This window comes from Aethalodelphis obliquidens, unplaced genomic scaffold, assembly GCF_003676395.1.
Source record: "Aethalodelphis obliquidens isolate GAN/ISIS:26980383/991018 unplaced genomic scaffold, ASM367639v1 scaffold74, whole genome shotgun sequence".
Taxonomy (NCBI): domain Eukaryota; kingdom Metazoa; phylum Chordata; class Mammalia; order Artiodactyla; family Delphinidae; genus Aethalodelphis; species Aethalodelphis obliquidens.
In genome coordinates, this window is record NW_020838018.1 from 3,029,728 (window position 1) to 3,043,984 (window position 14,257).

The 14,257-nt window shown below is 40.1% G+C and overlaps 1 protein-coding gene across 1 annotated transcript in view; it reads right to left on the bottom strand.

The window, feature by feature from the left end:
- Positions 1-9,248: 9,248 nt before the first annotated feature.
- Positions 9,249-14,257, bottom strand: part of DIRAS2 (DIRAS family GTPase 2) — a 29,272-nt gene continuing 24,263 nt past the window's right edge. The window contains exon 2 of the mRNA XM_027092041.1: positions 9,249-13,197. Within this exon, the coding sequence (XP_026947842.1) occupies positions 12,562-13,197 (636 nt within the window). The 3' untranslated portion in view covers positions 9,249-12,561. The remainder of the gene's footprint in view (positions 13,198-14,257) is intronic.

The following is a 14,257-nucleotide window of genomic DNA, read 5'->3' on the forward strand; positions in this document are numbered from 1 at the left end:
AACCACAAAGAACGTAATCTTGAATTTTGACAGGAGGGAAATAACCATTTCACATCTACTTCATATCCCTTGTTGCCCCTAATTAAGAAACTGCAGAAATTTCATTGTGAATTCATTATGAGTGGCTCTATCTCCACTTAGGAAAAAGTAATGGAATGGGAAAGCAAATGAGAGAAATACAGAAATGTGAAAATAGGAAAGCATGCGAGGTCATATCCCGTCTGCAGCAGGACAGCTGTGGGGCAGAGCCATTGCCTCAGGTCAAAGGAATGAGGTAGCCACTGAGTGTTGAATGTAAGAAGCACTGAGCACTGATCACATTCATGTTATTGGAATCAGGGCAATAGCAAATCAGCAGAGCTAAGGCATGATTGATAAGAGGGCCATGGGACTTTGGTATTTGCAGGCACTGAAGAAACATGAGGAGTTGTCAAGAATGGAGTGCATGGCATACTGGGATTGGGCTAGGTAAGAATGGGACATTGGTATTTACAGGCACTGAAGAAACATGAGGAGTTGTCAAGAATGGAGTGCATGGCATACTGGGATTGGGCTAGGTAAGGTAGGACACTCCAGACTGCTGCTGGAGTTCAGTCCCAAGGCCAGTGAGATCACCTCACAGTTAGAGCTGACCAAACTGCTATAGGTGGTGCGGTGGGTGGGCACTCTCTACCTGGATTATAATTTCCTCTCAATGCCAATCTTGGGAGATGCTACACATAGAAGAGGTTATGACCCTCACACCAATTTCACCAGTTTGATTCCTGGAAAATACTCATTGAAGGGGAACTTCTTAATTTAATAAGCATCTCCCCCACCCCAGGAAATTTATGAAGCTGACAGACCTTCTCAATTAAACCTGGCTAACAGTAGTGGTTCTTAATCTTTATCCCACATTCCAAAGCCAAAGCCACATTCCCGACCTACTAAATCATGATTTCTGAGGTAGGGCATGGATATTGATGGGGCTCAGGGCAGGCCGTGGCAAAATATGTCAAAGTGGCATATTGATTATTTTGAATTAAGGTTCCTTAGCAAATAGCCAGTGCAAGAAGGACACTCTGACCCTCATTTGTCCCCCTGAAAGCAGGAAATAAATCTCCAATGTGAAAGGTATGCTTCCCTGCACCAGGAAGTACAGAGAGACCTTTATCACCAGAAATAGGGAATTCAGGGCCCAGTGTGTAAACAAGCTCTGCTTAGATTCTTCACTAATTAGTACCCAAATCTAAGTTTCTTTGTCATGTCAGTTCTCAAAAAATGTAGTTTCTTTGTTTAAAAGGTATAAAAGCTGTCCGCTTTGGTCACTTCTCTGGGCCTCATATCCCTATGGAACCCCTATAAGTACATAATTAAATTTGCTTTTTCTCCTGTTAGTCTGCCTCGTGTCAACTTAATTATCAGACAAGCCAGAAGAACCTAGAAATGTCGAGGAAAGGTTCTCCTTCCCAACAATTGGTTTAGTTCGTAGGATCTTCACTGGCTGGAAACTGCTTTCTTTCAGGACTGGTGCAGATAAAGAGATTCTGGGAACCCTGACAAAACGCCACAGAATGTAAGAATTCTTATCTCATGAGTCTCCTGAATCTCTGTTTGCAAGGTCTGGTGGAAGTAAAAGTGGTGAGAGTCCTTTTTCTCTTTTTCTAAATGTATTTATTTATTTATTTACTTGTAATCTTTATTGGAGTATAGTTGCTTTACAATGTTGTGTTAGCTTCTACTGCACAGCAAAATGAATCAGATATATATATATATATATATATATATATATAGCCCCTCCCTTTGGGATTTTCCTCCTATTTAAGACACCACAGTGTATTAAGTAGTTCCCTGTGCTATACAGCATGTACCTCTCAGTTGTCTATTTTATACACAGTATCAATAGTGTATATGCGTCAATCTCAATCTCCCAATTTCTCCCACCCCACCCTTTTCTTTTTCTAAATTTAGATTAGCAGAAAGTATTTGTGGTGTTTGTTCCTTGGATTTAACAACTCTGGTGAAAATTTGGTAATGGGTACGCGTATTCATCCCTTTTTTTTCCCTAGAGATGGTCACTGCTTTCCCTTTTCTCTGTCGTGTTGTTCATCGTAAGGAGGAAAAAAAAATAGGGCAGAACGCTGGCATGGGCCCCATAAGGCTACTGTTCAAGCCGACCTCTGGTACGTTCAGGGATCTCATCAGACCCACATCTGTTTAGATAAATTTTGCTGGGGGTCTCCTAGGTAAAAACTAGATGAGGTTTTTCCTTTTATTTTATCTTATGTTCTGAGACCTTGGCTTTGTAACCAGTGAGAATATATTTTCTGGCCTCTGCCATTTGGGAGGTGCAGCTTACTGGGGTGCATCTAGTGGCCAGATGAATGAATAGACTGGAGTTCCAAGACACAAAGTCAAAAGCAGCACTCTCTTTATCTGGCTGTGCCAGATTTCAGGGCAGTTTGTCACAAAGGGTCACAGTCCATCAGGGGCCTTTGTTGTCTCAACTATCGTTGTTTTGTTAGTGCTGGAAAATACCATTCCATTAGCACCTGCTTGGTGTCATAGATTATTAGATTTGTAACTGGACACATCTCATGGTTTCCCTGTGAGACCTGAGACACCATTTTCACTGCACCATCCTTCCTTACCACCTGTGCAATTAAGGTTTTTGCTTTCTCAGGTTATCTTTGAGAATGAACTTGCTGAATCTTGTGAGGGCTGAACTCTTTTGTGAGATGCCTCCTGCATCCTTGGTTAAGCCATAAAAAGGCTTATTATTGGTTTGGGTCACTATTAAGATCCAGCGTGCCAATAGCCAGATGATAACCCTTTAAATTGAAAATCTAAATTGATATTTTTTACAATTGTCTTATTGGTGTCTGTGGACAGACCAAATTAAAAAGTGGATACAAAGAAATATAACAGCTAACCTTACAGACTCCCTAACAAGATGAAAGAACAGAAATTAAACTTAGAACAAATTGAAGTTCCCATCCGATATAAATTTCCCTTCTTAAAATATAGCCCCATCTCCTCAGCAAATTCCCTTAACTCCCAAAACTCCTTCACTTTTCACGGAAAAGCCTTAAACACCCAGCTGCTTATTTTAACTTCCCTTTCTCTACAAATTTTACAGAGAGAGCTCCAGCCTAATTTCTAGAACCAAAGTCTACAGGTTACTCATATTAGTGCTCTAACCAGGAAATAAATTAAGCAGCAGCACCCAGGATGGACAATAAGGTTTTGCCCTCCTGTCCTCCATTTTGCTGAGCCCTATAATCAGGCTTTCCAGCTTCAGGTCTTCCTATGCAACGTCCTTTGCAGATATATCCTAGACCCCCATCCCAAATAATTAATGTCCTCTAGACAGCAGAACATAAAAAACATAAAAATATTTTGATTTCCATCTTAGCTGGAAGTTTTCTCCCTGATATAAAAAGGCAAATTCAAAATAGTGTGATTGAGTGAGCAAATCAACCTCGTTTAAACATAATGAAAAAGCCTACCTGATTCTTTGAAGACAGCTTACAGAAATGCAAAAAAGTGTAAAATCAACAATATTCAATTTACTACTTGAGTCTTTAGAAAAACAAAAACATAATTCTGAAATATCTCAGAATCCACTCAGACATTTTCCTATTTACCACCAGACATTTGCAGATATTACAAAAATCAGGATACTGGATGTACAATTGGTCTGTACTTAACAAAAAGAAGATAAATTTTAAATAGTAATTACCCTAGACTTCTATAATAGTCAAATACACCCCAAACTCCTAAGAGAAAACTTGCATTCTTTCTGTCTTCTGAAGTTGTAAATTTTAACATGTCTGTAAACATCCTGGAAGGTAATTAAAAATCTGCCCAGACTGAAGAAAAAAAGTGGGGTGGTGGGGGGAGTTGCCTTTTTAAAATACATACTGTTGGAAAGACTGTCTTGTCCAAAATCTAGTGCTTGGCCTTCTTAAGATTACTTGTCAAAAACAAATACAAAGCTTAAAAGTCTTCCCCATAAAGAGTACAAAGCTTTAGCCATCTGCACATGTAAACTTAACTTATTCCAACTGTTATTTATAAACTAGTGAGTTTTATATTGTTATATGTAATTCATGACTGAAATTTTAAAATGAAAGCTATAAGATCTCTGTGTTTGTATGTCTACATATGTGTATTATAGATATGGTATTTTTCTACCTTCAGGTACAATTGCCAAATTTAATTTGTAAAAGAGCTCTATTTAATTGGCTTAAAATTAAGCACTTATCAATTAAGTATATTTAAATCTCATAAATATAACAGAAACTAACCCATATGTTTTTCAAATTTATGTGATCTACAATAATTTTTGGTAAATAAAATCTAGTTTAAGTTTGTTGGTTTAATTAATACAGGTATGTCTTTAGAGTTATCAACATTAAGTATAACACTTTTTTTCTACCTAGGTTTACTGAAACTCAAATAAGTTTATCTTATCTCTGTTATAAAATTTGTCATCAAGAAAAATAAGGTGATGGTTAATAACTTGGTTGTATTGTTAAATATTCAATCTTCAGGAGTAATCTAAGTATGATTATTTTTTAAAAATGAATTAAATAGATGTAAATAAGATAAGAATGTTTAGGTGAACTTTTTAAGTTAATTGCTTTACGATATATCCATTTAGTTTCCCAAATCTCTTTAACTTCCACCCTTAGAATTTTGCTAATTGAAATGATGGGGATTTATTAAATGTCTGATAATTTCCAGATAAGATCAAATGCTGAGACATTAATTGCTGAACAAGTCTATCTAATTTTGACTTCTTATTACAGAGTCTAAAGATACTTTAGTCTATTCATAAACATGACATATGCCACATTGAAAATTTGTGCTATGAGGAAATGTATGTTTCTAGAAATTATGGAATGTATTCATAAATTTGCCAGTCTAAAGACTGCTGGTATAATAGTTCACAATTGCTTACTTCATAGTTTTCACTAGAAATTAAAGTTTCTAAGGGTTAAGAATTCTAATTAACATATATGATTAAAGCTATTGGAAATAATAAGGGAAACAACTTTATAGCAAGGAAAGTAGGATGTGTTTTTGGTTAGAAAAGGTATGAGATATGAAGATGCATTTTTGTTGAGGGAAAATAAAAATAATTTTTTCTTAAAATAAAGCTGAATGTTAAAAAAAAACAACAAGGGATGAACTAAAATGGACATAGAAAGTTGTAGAAGGTTTATGAAAAAGGAATCTAAGAAAGAAAGTTTATGTGTGATCAATGAATTTGTTATAAAGTTTTTAAAAATAAGCTTTAATATCAATAATGTACTTAGGTAAAACTAAGCCTTAATTTTCCTTCATCTGCTAAAAGAAAAAGGTTTATTGGACTATTTGTCTGCTCTTGTGAAAGGTTTTTTTTTTTTTATCTTTAATGTAATCTGCCTAGAAAAACAAAGATTCTATGTTTTGCCTTTATCGGCTTTTTGATCATTTTAAAAAAATTGTATCTTTTCTATATTAAAATGCTAAAGCTTTGTACAACTATTTAACCTTCTGTATTTGCCTGTGAAGTCTTTGTTGTCATGGTTAAATGAATAAGTATTGTTTCACAATAAATTACGATCCTATTTGGCCAAGTGTTCTAAAATCTCTTGATATTTTTGGCAAACTTCCCCCAAAATCAAATTCTAAATGAAGTCTTTTTGACCAAAAACTAACTTTGAGAATTTCTAGAGGGCACCTGGAGCATCCCAAAGGATATATTCTCTCTACTTACAAAAGGAGAGAGATTAAACTAATTAGGTATATTTGATATGTTAAATTACATGGGAAACATTATCAAATAAGTGATAATAAACCTTCTGAGGTTATATTGTATGGGTAAATGTTATTAATGTAAGTGTTCTAGAAAATATATAAAATTCCTAAAAATCTGATATGTCCTAGTATAATGTTATTGTTTGTAATTCTAATTACTATTTTAAAATGTGTGTCACAAAAATAACCAAATTTCCTTGTCAATTACATTAATGAATTCTCATTTGATAATCATGGTCATTTTTAAGTCTTTTTGCTTTTTCAGGTATGTTTCATCTTCAGAGAAATTCATGGAAAGGACTCTTAACATATTCTAAAATACTGTCTCTGTTAACTTTCAGACTGTACCACTAAACTAGGTAAGAAGTTACAAAACACTAATAGAGAAACAGATGGCTTCATAAAACTACTAACTAAAGATCAAGATCAACAAGAATTAATTACATGGGACTGAATGAATAGGATGATTATAAATTTTACGACTTTTTTTTTTGAAACATTGTTAATTTTTGTTAATGTTTTGTTTTCCAGATATAAGGAAAACTTTCCTCTTAAACTATGACTTACAGAAGTTTGGTAAATTATTCCTTTGAAGCAGACATTTACCTTTTTCTCCCTACCTGATTCCTCCAGAATTTGAAAATTCAATGAGTATTCTTTATGGCAATATAGTTATTTGCATAAGTTCACTAAGAATCTGTTCTCTTTATAACAGGACACAATTGGAAGCACTGGCTATATTACCAAGGCTTTGACTGGGATGTCATGCCTTTGAGAGAAGCATGCATAAACTCAGATATGACTAAACAGGTTTAAGGAACTAAGGTTGACTTAATGGAGCCAATAAAGCCCCTTGAAAAAAGTCTGGTACCTTGCTTACAGGGTTCCCAGATAGCCTAACCAGGTAAAAAAGGTCACTTCTTGGCAAGTGCTGGAACCTCTGAACAGGTTGTGGACCTCAAAATCAAAGGAATTAACCCAAACCTTCAGATATTGCAGGGGAAATCTGATGACAAACAAGTCCTTAGCTTTGCCTCCTAGTCTTGCGAAGCATTTAAAAGTTCAATCTGGGATTCCTTATGAAAAATTCCAGCAAAGCAGAATAAAAGAGTCTATGTGGTCAATCACTATTCTTGCTGCACTTATATAAATAGCCAGGCCAAGTGTAATGAAACTAGACTCATTTTTCAAATAAGTTAATCTTAATTTGTTTCTCTTTGGTAAAAATGAGGGTGATGTTGAGAGAGAAAAATTATATCTCAGTAATATTCTTTTGTGGATATTAGATTCTGTTGCTGGAGAAGCGGGTGCCGGAGAATGGTCATGTCCCATCTCTCCTGCGAGTTGGGAGAGTTCCTGGAGCGGGTTGCCAAATGAGGAAAGAATTCAAGAGCGAGCCGTAGTAAAGTGGAAGCGAGTTTACTTAGAGAAGTTTTTATGGGCTGGGTAATTACATATGCTAATGAGGGGGAAGAACATTCTAACAATTTAGAAGATGGGGTGGGGATTCCCAGGAATTGGGCCACCTCCCAGTTTTTGGCCTTTTATGGTCAGCCTCAGAACTCTCATGGCACCTGTGGGTGTATCACTTAGCATGCAAATGTGTTACAGTGAGCATATAATGAGGCTTAAGGTCTACTGGAGATCCAGTCTTCTACCTCGTTGGTTCTTGGGCCTAGTTGGTTCTAACTAGTTTTGTACATAATTAAATTTTGTTTTTCTCCTGTTACTCTCATGTCAATGTAATTATTAGGACTGTTACTGAGTCCAAGCTCGCTCTGCTCGCCACACGACAGGCCAATAAATAGGGAGACGAAGAGTTGGGGCAAGGAATAGTGACTTATTCAGAAAGCCAGCAGACCGTGAAGATGGCGGACTAGGGTCCCCAAAAAACCATCTTATTGGGGCCTGGATGCCAGTTTTTTTTATAGAACAGAGACGGGGAGGAGGTGAGGGAGTAAAGTAAAAAGGCCATTTATCTTGCAAAATCGGAGGGGATGTGTTAATTTCTTCTTTTCTGCAGCCATTCACAGGTGGGCAGGGTCAGAATGTCTCTCTGTGGGCTGAACAAAGGCCTTTTAGTTTAACAGTCAGGCAGAGGGGCATGGTTCCCTGTGGCAGGCCATTATGTATGCTTACAGCTATAGACAGTGATTATAATAACAAAAGCAAAGAAAAGCAAAGGTTAAAGTAAAAGAAACATATCCAACAAGGAGTCAGAATTGGCTCTTCCCTGTTATAGGCCAGCCAGAAGAACCTAGAAGGGTAGAGGAAAATTTTTCCTCCCCAACAGCATCAATAAGTTTCAAAACTCCACATGATTCCAATGTGCAACAAAATTGGAGTATAAGTAGATTACAACCTTGCTACTCAAACCGTGGTCGGTGGGCCAGGAGCATCCATAGAACCTAGGAACCTGTTAGAAGTGCAGATTCTTAGGCCCCACCCCATCCTGCTGACTCAGACTCTGCTGAAGCACAGGTCTCAAGTGCTTTATTTGCACGTTAAAGCTTGATAAGCACTGGATGGGATGCCCTTTAATGGGGCCTAATGGGGCCTGCTGGTTGTTAATCATTTCTGTAAATGGAGAAATCCCTGAATAATGTAGTATTAATGATCTTGGGAGGGGGAGGAGGGGTGGAGTGTGCTGAGAGCCAGACTGGAGAAAGCTGTTAAAGAGGCTTAAAGAAACTGAAAGGTTCTGGCTGATTGCTGTATCTGCATAGATTAATTTTCACACTGCCACAGACCTTCGAAAGAGTCTTACATAGTCCGAGGGGGTTTATTTCCATTGAAGGCTCAAAATGTGACAAGACAGCTCCAAATGCTTTGTGCTTATGGTTAATTTAATTCTCATGGCCACTTATGCTGCGGATGCTAATGATTCCCATTTTGCAGAAGTACAGGGAGGTTAAGAACCTGCCCACGGTCATCTAGCTATTCAGTGGCTGAATGATGGTTTTGTTGTGTTGATAGTTGTTGTCTTTCAAAATCAAAAGTCAGGTTTATTTTATAGTTGGTGTTGAGAAGAAGGAGTAAGGACCAAGGGTGTCAAACAGAAATTGTGCCCTGGAACAGTGCTGGGGCTTTGTACATCAACTCCACTTAACAGCCTGGCTTTCCTGAGGAGGCCAGGAGATTTGGGGGAAACAGGATTAAAGAGGAGTTTTTCTCCACTTCACTACTCCTATTCTAAGCCAAGGAGGGACCCTGACCCTACTCCTTCCCTCTCACCTCACTCTGCCCGGAGCATCAGAGCATCATGTCAGCCCAGTGACAAACAGTGAGGAAATTTCCTTCGAACACCGCAGGGCAGCTGCGGTTGCTGACCCCAGACCTGCAGGGCCTGACAATCTCCTATGTGGTCAACAGGTGCAAGAAAGCAGCTGCAGAAGAACTAGGGCGAGACCACCACAGACCTGCTATGCCCTGTCAAGAAATACCACCACCTTCCAGCCGTGTGTCAGAACCGAAGCTTTATTTTAATATTCTTATTTTCAGAATATCACTGGCAACTAGAAACTTGTATGCAAGAATGATTTTTACAACTGTAAATAAAATAGATAATGGAATTGTAACAGTAAATACACCTTAAATATAAATATACACATTGCTATCCCACATGTATAAAAGTCATGCTCTGTAAATGTTCTGTCCACACACTGTCTTTGTGGGGCACTGAATTCCAGGATGGATCTTTGAGGGTTTACATGTGTCCCATTAGTTATGGACATTTCCAGAGAGCTTATGTAGGAGCAACACATTACAAATTTTGAAAAAAAAATTAAGTATCACAGAGCATTTTTGGGGGATATTTAATACTTCTATAAAGAGAGCATTTCTTAAATATTACAAATGGTGAAACAAATATACTAGCTTACAGATATGTACAATGTACTACTTTATACTTCAAAATGCAGGAAGATAAATTATATATATTTTATATATATATAATTTTAGATCTAATGAACAATTCAATATTGCTCTTGTGTTGGTCTTGCTGTATTGCATGCATGCCCAGGGCACGCCCATGGCTTGTCACCAGATGGAAGAGGGATTGGCAGGGACAGAACGGGACCCATGGAGCCCCAAGCTTATTCCCGGAGTGCCATCTTCAAAGCAATATTTTGAGTTTTGTAACTTACTGTGGCAAGGTCAAAATCTTCTGTGTCCATCTGCAATGCAGGACGTGTCCTCAAGAACCACAACTACTTATTCGGGAACTGGCCCACATAAATGCTAAAAACATCTGGTTCAGTGGGACTAACTCCTCGAGCCCTGAATGTCCATTGGGGAGCTCCGAAAATATTATTTTGAGATAATCATCTATATCCCCAGTGCAGTTCATAAAAAATGATCTCAGAATAAAGACCCATGATTGAAGCATCAATGGCCTTCCAGTAAACTCACAGGCAAAATACAAAGGAAGAAAATGTGTCCTGAATGAGATCAGATTTTCAATAATTACAAGCTTCTCATATTGATCAAGCTGTAAACACTTAAAAATGTAGACACTGCCTTGAGAGGGCTAAATGAATTTCTAACTTGGATTAGGAAGAATGGGGCAGTGACAGGGAACCCACACACTGGGAGCCTTACGGACATAACAGCCTGTGGCAGACATCACATTTTACCATTAGTTTAACCCACCCAAGATCTCTAAAGTTCATTTTGGCCCTGAAGTCCTGTTTCTTCTTCCACTTAACCCATATCCAGACTACAAATGGATGACATCTCTCTGAGAATAGAAATAGAAAAAAAAAAGGTAGGGACAAGTTGAAAAGCAAATGTTCTAGAAAACACACCAATGAGATCTCACTGTGAAGGCTGTGGAACAGCCACTTGGAACAGAAGGAGCCCATCAGAAGGTGTGTCCATTGGGACTTGGAGAGGGATTTGGTGGCACCCAGGCCACTTCTCTACCCTCCCTGTCCAAGTTCTGTTCTAGGAGGCCAGAGAGGTGGGCTGACCATGGAGCCAATGGTTCTCAGAGTACCTCCCACACACTAAATACATCACAAGGACGAGTTATTAGCAGAGGAGAGGGGATGAGATGAAGGCAAGAAAATTTAACCAGAAAAAGGTTAATTTAGGATCTGTTGAGAGCACAGAACTGCCCAATAGTTGCTGTAGCAGGAGGCACAGGAAAGACACAGCAAGTGCAGGAGAGAAGGGTATGCGCAAACGTCCGAACTTGACCATCCTGCCCCAGCTGGGCGCTGCTGCCCAGAAGCCGAGAATCTCCCCTTACATGATCCTGAGGGCATCACTCTCTCTGCCTGCCAGGCAGGCAACAGGAAGGTGTGCTGAAAGGGAAAATTCCAGAGGAGGCCCGAGTGGGATGCAGACTGGAACAAACAGGAGAACTTACAGGCTCTGTCAGTGGGAATTTTCAGGAAGCAGAGCCAAAGCAGCCTTGAGGACGGCAGAAGAATAAGCTGAGTGGGCTATGCCCGGCCTGTGACAGAGCCTGCCGGACCCATTTCCACCTAGCATGCAGGAACCAGCAGTGGCCGTAATTTGGTTTGAAGGATTGAGGATGCACACGAGATCATTAGGAGGAAAAGATAATCATTTCCAGAGTGAACCCTGCATTGAACAGCTCTTAGAAGACATTTCTAATGGAACATGCACGACAATCTATTACTTGAATGCATTTCCCAGGAATATACTCGTTATAGATAATCATCAAAAACACAGTGAACAACCTTTGTTTCAACGTATTTCATTAAGATGCAAAGTATGGCACAGACATGTCCGTGTCTGTTAGAAAATGGATGTGGCTTTTGGTCTTCGGATGACCTTTGTTGGCTGTTACCCAGTTGGATACAGATCGAGTTACTGAAAAGAAGAAAATCATGTTGGAGGACAAAAATGTCTAAAAAATAGCTACTTTAATTGCTTTTATTTAAAATCTGAGGGCTGGAAGAGTTATACCCCTCATGGGTCAAAGGAAGGAAACTTCACATTTCTAAAACTCTCACAATATAACACACAGGAGCGTTATTGCAATGTTTTAGTATTGTCCACAATATCCTTACGCAAACATTTTAAACGGAAATTGAAGAATTTCTGACAGAGCGGCACACTCTTAGTGAATTCATCATTGTATGTGAAAAGAAATACCCTAAAAGGCTAAAACGATACCTGCTAATAACTAGACTTAGTGAGGTGAGGACCTCCCCTCAGAGTGGCAAGGCTCACAGGTCAGCTGGGAACTGACAGTGAACATCCTCTGGCGGGTAGAGAGGCTGTGTTATTTTAATTCAGTAAAAGAACCATGGGACCGAACAACTTTGGCCTGGTCTTCTCACCTCTTCCCACCCCTCCCCTCCCCAAGGGTTGTCACTGGCTTCTGAGCAGAGGGGATGCCTGGTCTGGGGGTGGTGCTTGCAGTTCTGGGTTAACATGCTCTCATATGTATGCAGATAGTATTTCCCCCTATCGGCACACGCTGCTTCCGAGGGCACAAGCCCTCATGCCTCCTGATGGTGAACGATGCCTCCAGAAATGTCTGGCACCCCATCCGGTTCCCTGCGATGCTGAGCATGTTAGTTTTCATTTTAAGCATTTGTCAGATTCCCTGATTCTGGAGAGGGGGTGCTTATTGGTGGTAGTGTAAAATGCCCTCTGAGGACAACAGCGCACATCTCGGTCAAAATGCAATATTTAACACGTGGGCATCTGACATGCTACCCTGACGACTGTGGGTTTCACGTGGAGGGGGAGGGGAGGAGAGGGAGACACACAATTGCTGCTCCCACGGGAGGGAGTTCACATGATCACGCACTTGCCCTTGAGCTTTTCTTTCCTCTTCTGCTGCTTGCTCTTTTTCCCATCGATCTGGAGGCTCACGGTCCTGCGCTTCTCCAGGTTGAGCAGCTCCTGGAAGAGCTCCTTCACATTGTGGTTGAGCTTAGCCGAGGTCTCCATGAAGGCGCACTTCCACTTGCGGGCCAGCACCTCGGCCTCACTGCTCTCCACCTCGCGGTTCGGGCTCTCGTCACACTTGTTCCCCACAAGCATGATGGGGATGCTCTCCACATCCCCTTTGATCTCACAGATTTGTTCATAGATGGGTTTGAGCTCCTCTAAGGACTGCCGGCTGGTGATAGAGTAGACCAGAATGAAGGCATGCCCTTTGGAGATGGACAGCCGCTGCATGGCAGGGAACTGGTGGCTGCCTGTGGTGTCCGTGATCTGCAGGGTGCAGATGCTCTTGTCACAGCTGATGACCTGCCGGTAGGTGTCTTCCACAGTGGGGATGTAGCTCTCCCGGAATGTACCTTTCACAAACCGCAAGACCAGAGAGCTCTTGCCAACACCACCTGCGCCGAACACGGCCACCCGGTAATCGTTGCTCTGCTCTGGCATGTTGCTTGAGGGCTCCAACGAGCAACTAGGAAGCACCTAGCAAAGGAACCAGATGTTGTTTGAAAGAATTAGTAAAAGAAAAATCTAGGAAAAGGTTGCTTTACCCTCTCTTGATAGCTTAAAACAAAATCGAAATGGTACAGTTTGCTTTCACTTTCCCAACACAAGAACAATTCAAATTTCATTTTATAATTCTGTAATTCTAAATCCAATAATTATAGCTAATCCCCAGTTTTCAACAGGGCTATTGATCTACTGAGTGGCTAACTGGAGCCAGTCTATTCCTCCTTATTGGACCATGGTTCTGAGCAGCTTTGCTCTCACATCACCCTGTGCTCAGGGAAAAGATGCCAAGTCAGCCCAAGGGAAGCAGAATCCAGGAAAGGTAATGGGGAGATGGAAATTAACCAAGCCCCAACATACACACACACACACACACACACACACACACACACACACACACACACACACACTCACAATCACAATCACAGCAGATCTTTACTATTTAACCTGAAGTACTGTGAACACCCAATATACTGGTCATAATATGTAATTTTTTAAAAGTACAAGGAGGGGGTTAAAGGCGAGGAGAATGCAATTTTTACTCAGTGTTTATGTTAACTCATGAAATCCTCACCAGCCTGCAGAACTGGTGTCATTATCCCTGTTGTGAAATGAGGAAACACAGAAGGAATAGGGGAATGTAATGTCCCCGACTTCACACAGCCAGCGAGAGGTGAGGCAGGGATGCAAACTGCAGTATCTCTGTCCCACAGGTTGCTGGACAGAGAGCTGGTCACAGGGGCCTGGGCACTACTCAGGCCATGGTGTGGACTCTCATTTAGCAGTAGAAGTTGACAGTTAACTAAGAAGCTTGGAGGGTCCTTTTATTAATCAAATTTAAAATGATTATGGGTGCTCTATTTTTAAGAATTATAAGAAGTCAAGTGTTACTAAGACAGTGATATAAACCACTATTAATGGTCATTAAAATGGAGTAGAATGGGGTTTCCCTTCATCACAAACATCACCCGTTTCCTGACATACAGATTATCAAACATCTTTCATCCCGTTCCTTCTTTGGTAAGAAAGGACA